The 14,058-nt window shown below is 44.8% G+C and overlaps 1 protein-coding gene across 1 annotated transcript in view; it reads left to right on the top strand.

Moving 5' to 3' along the window:
- Window positions 1-735: 735 nt before the first annotated feature.
- The window catches only part of LOC135409385 (alpha-2-macroglobulin-like protein 1), a 30,173-nt gene continuing 16,850 nt past the window's right edge, over window positions 736-14,058 (top strand). The window contains exons 1-16 of the mRNA XM_064644824.1: window positions 736-923; window positions 1,561-1,744; window positions 2,982-3,029; window positions 3,369-3,513; window positions 4,162-4,214; window positions 5,108-5,128; window positions 5,623-5,782; window positions 6,358-6,442; window positions 6,569-6,683; window positions 7,920-8,028; window positions 8,562-8,671; window positions 10,040-10,204; window positions 11,300-11,533; window positions 12,424-12,487; window positions 12,862-13,007; window positions 13,570-13,716. Of these exons, the coding sequence (XP_064500894.1) occupies window positions 856-923; window positions 1,561-1,744; window positions 2,982-3,029; window positions 3,369-3,513; window positions 4,162-4,214; window positions 5,108-5,128; window positions 5,623-5,782; window positions 6,358-6,442; window positions 6,569-6,683; window positions 7,920-8,028; window positions 8,562-8,671; window positions 10,040-10,204; window positions 11,300-11,533; window positions 12,424-12,487; window positions 12,862-13,007; window positions 13,570-13,716 (1,854 nt within the window). The 5' untranslated portion in view covers window positions 736-855. The remainder of the gene's footprint in view (window positions 924-1,560; window positions 1,745-2,981; window positions 3,030-3,368; window positions 3,514-4,161; window positions 4,215-5,107; window positions 5,129-5,622; window positions 5,783-6,357; window positions 6,443-6,568; window positions 6,684-7,919; window positions 8,029-8,561; window positions 8,672-10,039; window positions 10,205-11,299; window positions 11,534-12,423; window positions 12,488-12,861; window positions 13,008-13,569; window positions 13,717-14,058) is intronic.

The following is a 14,058-nucleotide window of genomic DNA, read 5'->3' on the forward strand; positions in this document are numbered from 1 at the left end:
TGAGGTTATAACTTGGGGGCAAATACATGCAAACAGTGCCCAAAAGAAGAATCTGGAGGAGATGGGTGGTGGTGTCAGTGTAGAATCACTTTATCGCTCAAGGAACCTGTCAGGAGACTGGACATCCAGCTTGGGGGCATGTGAAGTAGAGATTTGATAAAATATGTGTGGACTTAAAATGTCATGTTTAGTTTGGAAAAGCCTTACAGTGGATCTTTGAGAGATGTTGGCAGCAGGTGGCAGGAGCCACCTTGGAAAAGGTTCTATACTCAGGAGGATCAGGCATGTCTGGGATGGATGGGTGGACAGAAATGATGGTAATGCACAAATGGAGATGATTTGAAAGGTTTTTACTCCAAGCTCTGAGTAATTACTGGATGAGGAGAAGATACCTAATGATGCACAGAGAGTAGTGAGGATGTATTTTAAAAGTCAAGGATGCTTTCTACAAGCTGAAGACAGTAGCTGGTGTGCAGATTTGGTTCTACAGCCAGGATCCAGACCAGCCACAGATGAGATGAGTTTTTCTCCTAAGTCCCCTTCAGCCTGAGTTAGAGGTCATATATCCCCATATATACCCCTCAGTGCCCTGGCACCCATGGCCTGGAATACCATCTGAATGTAGATGTGGGTGGAGAACTGTGCTGTGTGACCTTTACTCTGCTGGTGGTGGGAACAAGTAAATATTAGCTAATGTCATCAGCCTGGAAGAGATACCATCCCCATATATCAACTCCCCTACTCTTTGGACTTAGGAACATCTGAGGGGGGTATTTAGGATTGCCCCAACTGATCAGTACAGGCAGTTTTCTCTTTCAGTGTGGATCTTGTCAGCTGTCTGTCCCAGCCCAAGCAATGGGAGCACCACTGCTCCTCTTAGTCCTGACTCTATTCCCAGTTGCAGCTGCAGCAAGCCTGGAACCGTGAGATATCTCCTTTTGATTTCGGGGGCTTGGTGGAAGGGACTGTCATGAAAGGGTGGTGCTGAGGTGCTGCACTGTTCAGCATCACAGAGCTGAATGCTGGGGGCCTTGTTCTCAGAGAGGCTGGGCAGAAGCAGGTCCTACTGAGTCCCTCTGGAGTACTGGGCATCCAGAACCACTCCAGGTGCAGCCCCTGGTGTTGGCTTGTGCAGGTGCTGCACTGCACACACCACAAAGCTACAGAAGCCACAGAAGCTTTGCCTCTGTTCATCCTGTGCTGGTGGGGGTGAAATTTGGTGTAAGGGCTGAAGCTTTATGCCTCAGCCACTGAGTCTTTGGCTTTATTCCTCACACAGCCTTGCTCTGTGTACTTGCAATTGGGGTATCATACACTGGGCAGTTGGGTCCTGGCTGTTGGCAAGGTGATGACAGAGAGATATCAGAAGCTCTCTAGTTCCACACTGGGCATATTCTTCCTTTCTGGTTTGGAAATGGAGCTGTGCTAAACTTCCTTCACTGCAGTCCTCCAGACATTTCTCACCCTTGGTCTACCTCTTCATGAAAGCAGCAGAGATTGATTCTGGCCTGCCCACTTCAGCCTCTGAATTGTTTTTGAACATGGACTGCTCTCTTCTAGTCACTATATGGTGGTGTTCCCTGCTGTCATTCACCATTCCCAAGAGGAGAAGCTCTATATTCACTTCAGCTCCCTAACTGAGGATGTCCACCTGGCTGTCACCTTGCAGGCAACAACCCAGAATCACACACTCGTGGAACAAGATTTGGAGAAGCCAGGCACTTTTCAGTGCCTCACCTTCCAGGTGAGTGTACATGTGGCTACTGATTTGACCGATGCTTTCACCTTCACTTCAGACAAGAAGACAGCACTTCTCTGGGTACACTGTCCTTTTTCTACCCATAGGTTGCAAGCAGGTTAAGTATATATCCCTACCAGTATCAGGGAAAATACAGCAGTGTCCTGAAGTCTAGGAAAGTAGGGAATCTTTCCTGTGTAGAAAAAAATCTGTACTTTCAATGTATATCATCCCATTTCATCCCACTTAAAGCCTAGTGGTAAACATTTGCTTTCAGTTTACTCAGTGTTATGTCCCTAAAGATGCTTGTATATCACAGTGAAAGTCAGTGCATTGGGATTACATTCTTTTCATTCTCGTTTCCTCAGGAGCCTGCCCCTCCAGCTCCAAGAAGACCATTCTGCTCTAAAGCTGCATCTATATTGCCAGATGTAGTTGCAGTCTGCATAGACTTGCTTTAATTTAGCTGTGATGGTGCTGAACCAACAACGAACTGAATTTCACATAGTCTGGGTATTTCTTGAGTGGCTTGAGTTCCTGTTGTTGCAACTGTGCTGCTGTCGTTACCTTAACTAGACACACTGACTACAGAACCTTCAGTTATGTTTCTGGAGAGCCATGGAGATGTGTCTGGTGCTGAGGCTCTACAAACTGCCCCTCTCTTCCTCAGCACTGTACAAAGTCACTGTGCCTATGGCCTGATTGTTCTTCAGATTCAGCAGAACTCAAGGAGGGGCTGTAGTCACTTTTGGGTTTTGCATTAACATGACAATGATTAACTAAGAGTTTGGTGCCAGCCCTTAGGGGAGAGCAACTCCTGGTTCTGGAAAGTCAAGGAAGTCTGCAGTTAGCTAAAAAAAACAAACCCCAAAAACTTTTCTTCTGGTGAACTCAGTCTTTCTGATACTGAGATGTCCTGTGTTGTTCTGATCAGTATCTCATCTCCCATTACTGCAGATCTGAGTTCCCTATGATTTTATTTGGTTCCCTAAAATTATCACATTCATGTGAAGTGGCAGAATGTCATGACAGTTGGCTCACTCTTAGGTTCATGAACAAGAGGCAGACAGTGACTGCTTCTTCTCCCTATAATGACAAGTGGATTACAGACAAAGTCATACAGTGGAATTTGAACTCTGAAGTTTTGGGGATTTTTTAACGATAAGATGATGTCTCACATTTTGGATAAGATTCAAAATCTCTGATGAATTTGTTTTCCATTTCCTTGTGCCAATCAATCTAGGTGCCAGAGTTCAGGTTCATTCCCAGGAAAAGAGATGATTCCACACAGGTAAGATCCCTCTTTTGGCTGCCTCTCCTCTTAGAAATTAGAGGGCTTCAGCCTCTCTTGTGTCTGAGCCATGGTAATGCTGTTGATGCAGGGTGGGAAAAGTAGTAAAGAGGAAAAAGAAATGTGAAAAGAGGCAAACGACAAGAAGAAAGGCAGAGAAAAGAGAATGAGGAAGCTGGGGAGCACAGAGAATACTATTTCTGGGGAAAGGAGAGAGATAAATCAAAGAAGGGGAAGGGAGGAGGGGGAACTTGGAGATTTTGGTAGGACAGGTGACTCTGTTTCTCCTTCAAGCTCTTTGTAGTCACAGGTAGTTTGTTTTTTTTTTTAACCTGACAGCCAGAGGAGGTGGCTTTTCTGCATGTCCTGATCCACAGCAGGGACAACGTACTCTTTGAGGGTCACAAGAAAGTTCTGGTCAGGCCCCAGAAGAATGTAATTCTGATAGAGACAGACAAGGGGTTATACAAACCTGGAGAAACAGGTAAGGCAAGAAGGTGGCATGTGGAAATGGGGATGGAAGGGTCAAGGTAGCTGCCACACCTGGAGGGAAGATGTCACCAAGTGCAGCAAGTTAAGCTTGTTGGAGATGGAAGAAAGCAGATCTCTATTATTGGGTGTTTCCAGGAACACTTGGAGTCAGGGTGTTCCCCTCCAAGATGTGCTACACCAATTCCCAGCCTGCTGCTCCTGGGTATTGTTTTATGGAAATATCTCTAGTGAGACCTGAAAGGAAAGCCAGGGCTCTCCAGGGCACTGGACAACCTCTTGTTTTTCAAAGACTGTTGTTAATATCTGAGTAAAGTCTAGAGCAACAGTTTCAAGCTGTAGAATGACAGAGTTACTTCACAGTCTTCACAATATGAACGGACTGCAGACAGACCCCACTGCAGACAACCCCACAGTTTACCTCAACATTGTCATCTTTCCAGGTAAAGGCAGTGAGTTTCTACAGCCTTCAGCTGCATATAAGCCTCCCAAAGTCCTCTGGGGTGGGCTGTTTGGGAAAAGATCTAGATACCTCTGAGGTGAACAGAGAGACGAATACTGGAGCACAGAAAAGGAGAAGCAAATTTGTGCAAGGACATGTTGGAGCCAGAATGCTTTACTATGCTTTTCTTTATATCTACAGTGAAATTTCGAATTGTGAACATTGATGAGGACCTTAAGGTCATTAAGAATGAGGTGAGTGTCACCTTGTGCTTTTCTAGAAGTAGGAGCTTCAGCATGAGACATATTGAGATGCTGATGCCTTAAGCCCCTAATGGTTTTTATTTTTCTAATACTTGTAAGTTTTATAAGTAGTGAAAGTAGACTCTAAAAGCAGCATCCCTCACTCCTTCCCTTGTCCTTTTTCCCTCTAGCACCCTTGTTTACACATTCCTTAACCCTCTTACCCCATTCTATGCTCCCTATATCACTCCTACCCCCGAATACAGCAGAAATGTCTAGTCTTTTGTCAAGGCAAGGCCTAGATTGTTTGGAGAATGCTTGTATCTTGGCCTAAACTACAGAACACGGTCAAAAACTGGGTGACTATGTACCCTTTGTGCTCTGATGAAGATGGGATGAACAGAGGGTCCCGAAAGCCCCCAGACCCATTTCTCAGGGGGTGGACCCGGGACAGTCCAGAGTAAAGGCGACAGGGTGGACACATCTGGGATTGGATGGATGGTATTATAAAATGTAACATCTCAGGCACGGCCAGCGTGCGTCTTGTAACATCTTTGCCTTGGCATAATAAACCCTTTCTTATCTCACCCCTAATTAACTGCTCTGGGAGATTTTTTTAGCACCTAACTCCCACAGCAACATGCTCATGAAAGAGACATCTCCCTTCATGCCTGTTAAACCATAAGAACAAATTATCTTTGGAGGAAACCACTTATCCACTGATCCCTTGGAGAAAGACTGCATTGTAAGCTGGCACGAAGGGAGGAGAAGACCGAGTGTGAGATCTGGATGGGGCAGAATTTTCTGATCAAGGGCCCATGTCAGACAGAGTTATTTATACTGGTTCACATGGATAGTGTTTTGCAGTGTACAAAACTGAGTTTGTGTTTCTTTTGTTTTTACAGTATCCCCAGATATGGCTTCAGGTAAGTGACAATGAACTGATGAAAGGGTGATGTCTGTCTCTTCTACTGTGCCCTTTCACTCCTGGGCAGACTTATGCCACAAATGTAACTTCATAAGGTTATGGTTATGGTTGAGGTTCAGCAGAATGCTTTTCTAGCTGGTCAGCCTGAGTTCTTAATTCAAACCAGTACCTCTGTAACGCATATAGCTGAGATAGAGGCAGGGCAGTAATGAACATTTGCTCAACAAGGGTGAGTGCTCAAACAGATGCAGCACAGCTGCGTCTCCTTCCCATGGTGTTATGATGCTACCACTTCCCAGTAGCTTTACTGTTCTTGGCAGCCTTTGCAATTCATATATTCATTAAAATGATACTGGAGGGAAGTGAAGGAGTCTCTCTTAGTTATCTGGAGTCCATTCTACTGGGTCAAGGGTAAGCCCTTGTAGTGCCTTCTTGTGCCTGCGTATGGCTCCCAATGTGACTTGGTGGCTCTGTGTGTCCTCTCCTAAATAGGATCCTGAACACAACCGTATTGCTGAATGGCTGAATGTAAAGTCAAGTCATGGCATTGTGGATCTATCCTTTCCCCTGGCCTCGGAAGCATCCCTTGGAAAGTATACCATCTCAGTGCAACAAGACATGGCTCAGAAAACCTTCCGTGTTGAAGAATACGGTGAGATTTGGACAATAGAGGTGAGGGAAAAGCAGTGTGGGTAGCTAAGGAGAGAGCAGGGTGATGCAGCTGTGTTCATCAGACCTTTCACCCTGGGAGGGCAACAGACTGAGGACAAAGATGGGTCTGTGTGCACATCTCATTTTGGGCTGGAGACTCTGCAGCTGCATAGGGTAAAAAGGAGAGGCTGTGGGCTGTGATGAGCACATTTTGCTGCTCATTGTCACCCTTTTCTAGTCTGGGTTTAATATCCACACCAGTCAGCTGCTATAATAGGAAGTGGAATCATGTCTTGGTCTCGTTCAGTTGCAGTGGTAAGGACAAAACCCTGTGCCATTTAAAATGTTTATGCTTGACTGAGCTGGAATAAAAAGCTGTCCCATGTGCAATTGTAGCAGCAAATACAGGGTTGTGTGGCTGAAGGGAGTAACTCCTGTTGCAGCATGGTGGTGAATAACTGGGGACATTGCTGTCTTTCCTCTCATTTGGACCACAACTATAAAAGAACTTACAGTCAGTGTCCATACTCAGTATTGGTTTTTTCCTCTATCTTTATTTTCCTCTCTTCGATGCAGTGCTGAAAAAATTTGAAATAAACATTGAGCACCCTCCATTTATCACTACAGCAGATGAGGAATTTCATCTGAAGATCTGTGGCAAGTGAGTACATGATACCACAAAGCTCTCCAGGCTCCACTTCCCCTGATGAGCATGGGAGGTGTCCTGGGTTAATATTTCTGCTGAAGCAGACAGTCTTCAGGTGAATGTTTCTACCCTTTGACACAGGTATACCTATGGGAAGCCTGTTCAAGGGAAAATAGATATTACTCTTATGACACTCTCCCAGGCCTTAGATGACAACATACCAGATTCTACTGATATGAAGAAGCAAAACAGCTGGGTAGGTGAACAAATAGCAGAGTGGAAAGTATAACGTGCTGGAAATGTGTGTCTGTCCCCTTAACCTGCCTTGATGAACCTCTGATAGCCACCAACCTATTTAATCTGGTGTCTTCCTATTTGCTAGACATTGATTCCTGTTCCTCTGACTCTGTTTCCTGAATTAATGCTCTAGCTGCTCATATCTGACTTGGTGCTTCAGGAGAAGGTGTAAACTATGCGAAGTAATGATGCCTGGGACTTTTTACAAGGGTCTGTATCATATATTGTATGCAATCTGACCGCTGGCCTATTCAGCCCTGTGATCACTCCCACCAGTAAATATGCTTATCAGAGGCATCAGATGGTCTGTGACTCAATGCTTTGTTTCTTGCTGTATCATGCACAGTGGATCACCTTAAGCTTGTTAGTGGTCTGGTCTGTGGACTGTGTCCATTTCTGGTTATGGTTTCTGCTCATCTGTGTTCATTATATGTTTGTGGTTAAGCTCCTCCACACTTGCTTTTTCCTGGGGGTTTCAGATACAGCTCTTCTGCCTTGAAAGTCACAAGAAAATATTTCTAAATATCAGACCAGCCAGCAACAAGCCAGAATGTAAAAATCTAACTGGATCTCTGGGTCTTTTAAAATGCATTCCAGCTGGAATGCTGTACAGTCTTAGCTGTGCAAAACACCAACTGAATGCCAGCTCCACATGGCATGTAAGAGGCCCTGAAAGGTTCTGTGAAGCACTTAAGAAGCATGACTAGAAACACTGGCTGTACCCTTAATTCTTGGCAAAGCTCTTGCAATATTTAGCTGGCAGGATGTCCTTGTTTAATATGCCATATCCCAGAGATGGTCATGACTGGAAAGCCACATTGTCAGGTTTTATTCATCAGGGCCATATAGTTTCAGGAAGACCTTTAGATCATGTAATGACACTCGAGCTCTTTCAGCTGTGGTATTTGGGCTGAATCCAATCTCCTGAGTTTGTCTGTGACATAATTAACCCTTGTGTGATTTGCCTGAAGTACTTTTTTCTGCTGCTTTTTTGAATCTGACTGTTTAATCCAAATATGTTGATTTTCTTTTCTGGCTAAGGTATCCATGATGGGTTTCTGCAGGTAAGACTTGTGAGCTTCCATCTGTTCCAAAAATATTTAGAAATACTTATTTGGAATTGCCTGCCATCTATGGAACTGTTCATCTTCCTCCACACCATGCTCTTTCTCTCTGTTATTCTCTCTCTCTGCAGACAAACAAGAATGGCTGTGCTACTTTTGCAGTGAAGACAGAAGTTCTGGAAATAAATGAAGCTGATGAATTCATAATTGCAGTAGGAAAAATGGTGGAAAATGGAACAGGTACTGGAGAATATGTGAAATATTCTCTTCCTCGCAAGCAACTTCTTTGGTTTTGGCTTTCCTGTGGCAGTGGAATTCCTTTTGAAAAAATAACCTGAGGGTTCCCAAATCTTTTGTCATGGTAATGGTCTCTATTCTAGTACCTTTTCCATCTGTTATTACCAGGTTTCCTAATCCTCTTCACCATTCATTTCTCTTAGAATGTATGTAACTTTTTAGTGATTGCCTGGGACAAGAAGGTGTTCCTCCGCCAGTCTCACAGTGCTGGACTGTTTATAACTAAACAGTCATCTAGTTTTCCTTTATCTTCAGTAAACATAAATTAATACTTTAAATACCTACAGAATATGATGCGTGTCATGAAGCACAGAGCCAAGAAAGGCTGAGGGAATCATATCCTAGAAGAATGTATTTTCTCTCCTAAATTTAGAGGTTGTAGACGTTGCAGTTAGTGTTGAAGTGTGCTTTTGTCTTCTTCTTCTTCCCTAAGAGCACTATTTGGGATTTAACAGATTTTTCATCTCTCCATACAGGAGCACATTCTATGGAAACAGTTCTAATTCCTGTTGAGACAATAATGAAATCTATAGAGTTTATCAACGTCCATCAATTCTACAAACGTGGTCTACCATTCTCAGGGAAGGTAACACAAACAGATCCCTTCTCTACTGAGAATGCATCATAGATATAACCTTTTGTAGGTAAAAAGCAACAATCTCCAGGAAAGTAAATGCTGCTCTGCTGGCACTCAGCAACTAGGAGTGAAGACTTCCCTAGAAGCAATTTCTGATCCCTATCCCAACCTACTATATTCCCTGCACTGGAATTTTGGGGCCAGCTGCAGTTTCTGGAGGCTTTTCCAGGAGTAGCTCCTGAAACTAGTCTGTGCGTGTGGGGGTGGTGTCAACAGGCACATACCTTTCCCTTTGGACAAATGCTCATGGTAACTTTGCATATCAGTTCACTGGCATTCATTTCTGACCCAAGTATCCTGGGTGATGCTAGGGCAATACTGCTGTCCTGGGGCTAGAAGAACCTTCAGCTGGGCCAGTACTGCTGACCCCAGCATGCAGGACAAGGAACAGCAAGTTAAGTTGCTGTAGACAAGAGTCTTTCTGATTATCAAGGATCCTGCAGCATTGTCCAAGAAGCAGCTCAGGATCTGAGGAATCCCTCTCAGATTCCCCAGTATAGGTGTCTCATTTGCCTGTATTACCATTTATTTCTGTGCTGGTTTTGGCTGGGGTAGGATTAATTGTCTTCGTAGTGGCTACTATGGGGCTAGTTTTGGATCTGTGCTGAACACAGGGTTGATAGCATAGAGATGTTTTTGTTATTGCTGAGCAGGCCTTACACAGAGCCAAGGCCTTTTCTGCTTTTTGTACTACCACACTGGCAAGGAAGTTGGAAGTGCATGGGAGGCTTGGAGGAGACACAGCTGGGAGACGTGACCGAAACTGACCAAAGGGATATTGCAGACCATATGACATCATGCTCAGTATATAAAGTGGGAGAAAGAAGGAGTAAAGGAGGATGCTTGGAGAGGTGGTGTTTGTCCTCCTGAGTAACCATTATGTGTGAGGGGGCCCTGCTCTCCTGGAGATGGTTGAACACCTGCCTGCTTGTGGGAAGCAGTGAATGAATTCTTTGTTTTTCTTTGCTTGTGTGCACAGCTTTTGCTTTCTCTTTTAAACTGTCTTTATCTCAACTCACAAGTTTTTCAGCTTTTTCCCTTTCAGTTCTCTCTCCCTGATAACGCTGATGGGGGAGAGAGTGAGCAGCTGCCTGGGGCTTGGCTGCTGACTGGGGTTAAACCATGGCAATTTCCAGTACTGAAGAGCAGCAAATTGTTAGTTTTGTGTATTTATTGGATTTTTATCTGGATCCTTCCAACCTGCCTGAAAGCTAGAAGGGCTGAGGAAGCCCAGTGATAGAAGCAATTAATATTAAGCCCTGGCAGCGCCTCAGAGTGTGGCACAACAGGGTATTAACTTCCTCCCCTTCTCTACAGATGTTTTGCTCCAGTGGCAATTCTCCCCTCAGAAATGAAACCGTCTACCTAAAGGTTGATGTCAACGATGAGCAGACATACCTGTCACTCCTCACAGATGAGAAAGGGGAAGCTCACTTCTCACTGGATACCACCAGCTGGAACAGCACGATGGTTGCGCTGACGGTGAGTATCAGCCACTGAAAATCTTTTTTGTCTCCCATCACCTTCCTTTGACTCCACTAAAAGCATCTGTTAACCAGAATAATTCTTCAAAGGAAATCTCCCCTTTCTCCACTCTGGGACATGTTGGAGGTGGCTCTGCAGAACTGGCAGTTGTTACCTCTCTCTGTTGAACTCCATATTTAGCGGCTGCCCTTGGTCTGCAGCAGCAGCATGTCCAGGCTCAGCTTGGCAGGTAGCTGCTCTTTTGATACCAGATCTTGAAGCACTTGGCTTCTTCTCCTTACAATTTCTGATCCTCCACCTGGAGCTTGTTGTTCTCAGCCTGACAGCATACCCATCTTCCCACTACCTGCGTTTCTGCAGCTGATGTGGGATTCATGCCCAAGTAGTATGATCTCCTAGTGCCATCCATTTCTCAGACACTGCAATTATTGTTCCAAATCTTTTTCCCTGAGACCCCAGTCTATCCAGGGTGAGGTTCCCTAATTTTGATTAGGAAGGATTTGGTGATCAGAGGTTTTGTAATCTAAAATATGGTGTGACTCTTGGGGATGGTCGTGTGCAGGGCTAGGAGTTGGACTTGATGATCCTTGTGGGTCCATTCCAACTCATCATATTCTGTGATTCTGTGAAAATGTAGCTTTCTGTCTTCAGGGAACGTGAGGATAAGATCTAGTTCTTGTTACTAGGCTCACAGTCATTGTCCACAGAGCCTTATGTTATCTGCAGAGAAGTAGAGCTTTACCATAAAAAAGCTCTTTTAGTGCTTGGGCTTCAGGATATCTGAGCAGAAAGACAAACTGAAAACAGGGGAGCTGTGCTGGGGTTTAAATCTAGTGTGGGATGTGTCCCCATGAAAAGATAAAGGAGGAAAAATCAGATTGTGGTCAAATCTACTAGACTTAATTTTTACTAAGACTTTGTAAGAGAAAGTCTCAGACTTTAAAATGATACTTAAACAAAATATCATTCTAAGAATACAGGTACATGGTCTGCCATCAGCTCAGGTGATAACAGTGTTCCAGCAGGCGTACAAGTTCCCTTGCATCGCTCGATAATAATAATAAATTATTATCATATTTTTGTGCTTGGAAGGGTACCTACATCCTTGAAAATCATGATGAGCAAAATTCTTCTGAAAGCTACACAGGACTTGAGGATAGCTTACACTGGCTGAAACCTTTCTACTCTGAGAGCAACAGTTTCCTTGAGATCAAGGCCAAGAATGATGTGATGCCCTGTGATCAAGAGCAGGAAGTGCAAGTGGATTATATACTTGACCGGAATAAACTCAGATCTGAAGATGACCACATTGATTTCTACTATTTGGTGAGTACAGAAAACAGCTGATTCTCAGGGCAAGATTATACTTACTAGCATTTTTCCCTTTTCACACAGCACAGAGATACTCAAAGGAAAGGTTAAGCTACTCCAAGACCAGTGTCGGTCAGTTTGTGAGTTCTGTCCTGGCCAAACCTCCACATGCTTTCCAGTTCCTGAACCTATTCCTAGCCCCCAGCTGCTTTGCTTTGTTATCAGTGCCTTGACCTAAGCTTGGGTGATAGATGCCTACCATTCACCCTACTTTCTCTTGAGTTCACATGGGTTGCAGTGGAGGACCAGTCTGGTTTCTGCCTAGCAGGTATGACCCAGACATCCATCAGTGTCTGGAGCAATCTGTCTGTGAACTGAGGCAATCTCTGGGACAGCTGACATCCCCTGGCCTGTGTATTTACAGGAAAAGGCTTGAAAGGCCCTTGTGCAGGGCCTTGATGCACACCAGAGGTATGTAATAATGTTGTAATGAAGTCCACTTCTGAGAAGCTGAGTCCAAAGCAAGAGTGTGACTACAGCCTAGCTGAGAGGTTATGAGTATCTTGGTTACTGAACTGTACTAATTCGCACAATCAAAAAGTACTCTTTCCTAGTAATGCAAACATCAGAGTTCACTGGGTCTTAAGAGTAGCTGCTCTTAGCTTCAGAAATACCTCTGCCTTTGCAAGCAGCCGTGCCTTCTCATCGCCTAACCAATTTCTCTCAAGTCCTACACAGCTATACTATAACCATCTCTGCTGCAGAGCTCTTGAAGTCATGACCTGCCAGAGGAACTTCTGTGGCAACATCTGTCAGACTTCATTCTCTCTTCTTGTGTTCTTTTCACACTCTTCTTATGCTCTCAGAATTCAGACTCTTGAATGGTGCTTCTCTTTGCTCTTCAGGTGATAGCGAAAGGCAAGATCCTTTTCAGCAGAGAGAAGAAGGTGCCAATTACCCAGCATGAGAGTGAGTAAAAGCATGTGAAGTCCCTCATAACACACCCCAGAAAACTGACTCTAGTGACTATATCTGCAGATGTTATTCTTATCAACAGGTGGGAAATTTTGTACTGAGTTCTTAGCGGTGGTTCACATCATTAGACCAACACAATCTCCTCTCAGTTCAGTGTCTTTCTTGCAACTGTCCTCCTCCTGTCTAATGACTTTGCTGCTAGTTTGTACCTTGGGAGAAGATGTGAGTCAAATAAATGGCTGGTATCCCGGGTTTATTGTTAATCTGTGACAATGTGGGGTGTTATCTCCTCTTTTGATTCTTAACGTGTATCCTACCCCAATTGAATTGGATGTTTTCCCTCCCTTCCTTGTTGCTATCTTGTGCAGATTTGCAGGGCTCCTTCTCATTGCCTCTGACTATTGGCAATGACTTCCTGCCTGACATCAAGCTTCTAGTGTATGCAGTCTTCTCGGATGGAGAGGTGGTGGCTGATGTGGAACAGTTTGAACTAGAAAAGTGCTTTAGGCACAAGGTGAGTAGAAATCACACAAGGAGTGTGACAGCATCATTGCCTTACTCTGGTCTGCTGTGGCTCCTGGTCCTGTTTTGTCCTAATCCAAATGGTGTAAAGTGGGTATACGCAAAAACAGATGCCCAGTATTTTTGGCTGGGAGACAACAGGCAACCTCCTTCTTCCCTGAATTCCTAGTCCTGCTCTCCACAACAGTGACTGGCAAGCTTTGCTCAAGGAGTAAACCAGGTCCCCTTGAACTCTATTTTCTCGTCCCATTCCTTATTACTGACTTGGGAACACAGTGTTCTCCCTAACACAGAAGAGAAGCCTGTCTACTTAGCTCTCTGTGGTGGTTTTGGATCAGAGTGTAGTGGATGCGTGGTGGTAGAGGAATTCTGGCTAGGGCTGTGTGCACTGCAGCCTGTTTAACATTCCCAATGGATTTTTAGGTGGGCCTCTCTTAGCATCTCATCCCCCTTCCCTACCTTATTCTCTGTCTTTCCCTCTGCTAACCAGACATATAAAAGTCACAGGGTCCCACTCTCCAGTGCTAAGCCCTCAGACCTATCTTCTTTTGCAGGTGGCACTGGAATTCTCACATAAGGAGGAAGTCCCGGGATCAAAAGTTGGACTGAACATCAAGGCTGCTCCAGGGTCCTTGTGCTCTGTTCGAGCTGTTGACAAAAGTGTCCTCCTGAAGAATAACTATACCCTAACAGCAGACAGCGTGAGTGCAGCCAACCATCACCAATCCCTTAATGCCTGCCTGTCTTCTGTCTCCATGCATGGGCAGGAGGAAGCCCATAGTACATCCCAGGACATAGCTGCAGTGCTAGGTGGCTGCCCTGCCATTCCCCCTCTTTGGCCTCTTTTGAGCAGTTATGTGATGATCATGTTCCTCATCCATCTGCCCTGCACTCTGGGCCTCTGCCTGAAGAGTGGTGGATGCTACATGACACTGCAGGGGTAGGCAGGGAGAACAGCTTTGAAGAGATGCTGCTGCTTTCCACTTGTCTCTCTGTTCTTCCATCTTACATCAGTCAGTGGGGCTAAGCCTTTGAAATGGAAT

Source organism: Pseudopipra pipra, chromosome 2 (assembly GCF_036250125.1).
Source record: "Pseudopipra pipra isolate bDixPip1 chromosome 2, bDixPip1.hap1, whole genome shotgun sequence".
Classification (NCBI taxonomy): Eukaryota; Metazoa; Chordata; class Aves; order Passeriformes; family Pipridae; genus Pseudopipra; species Pseudopipra pipra.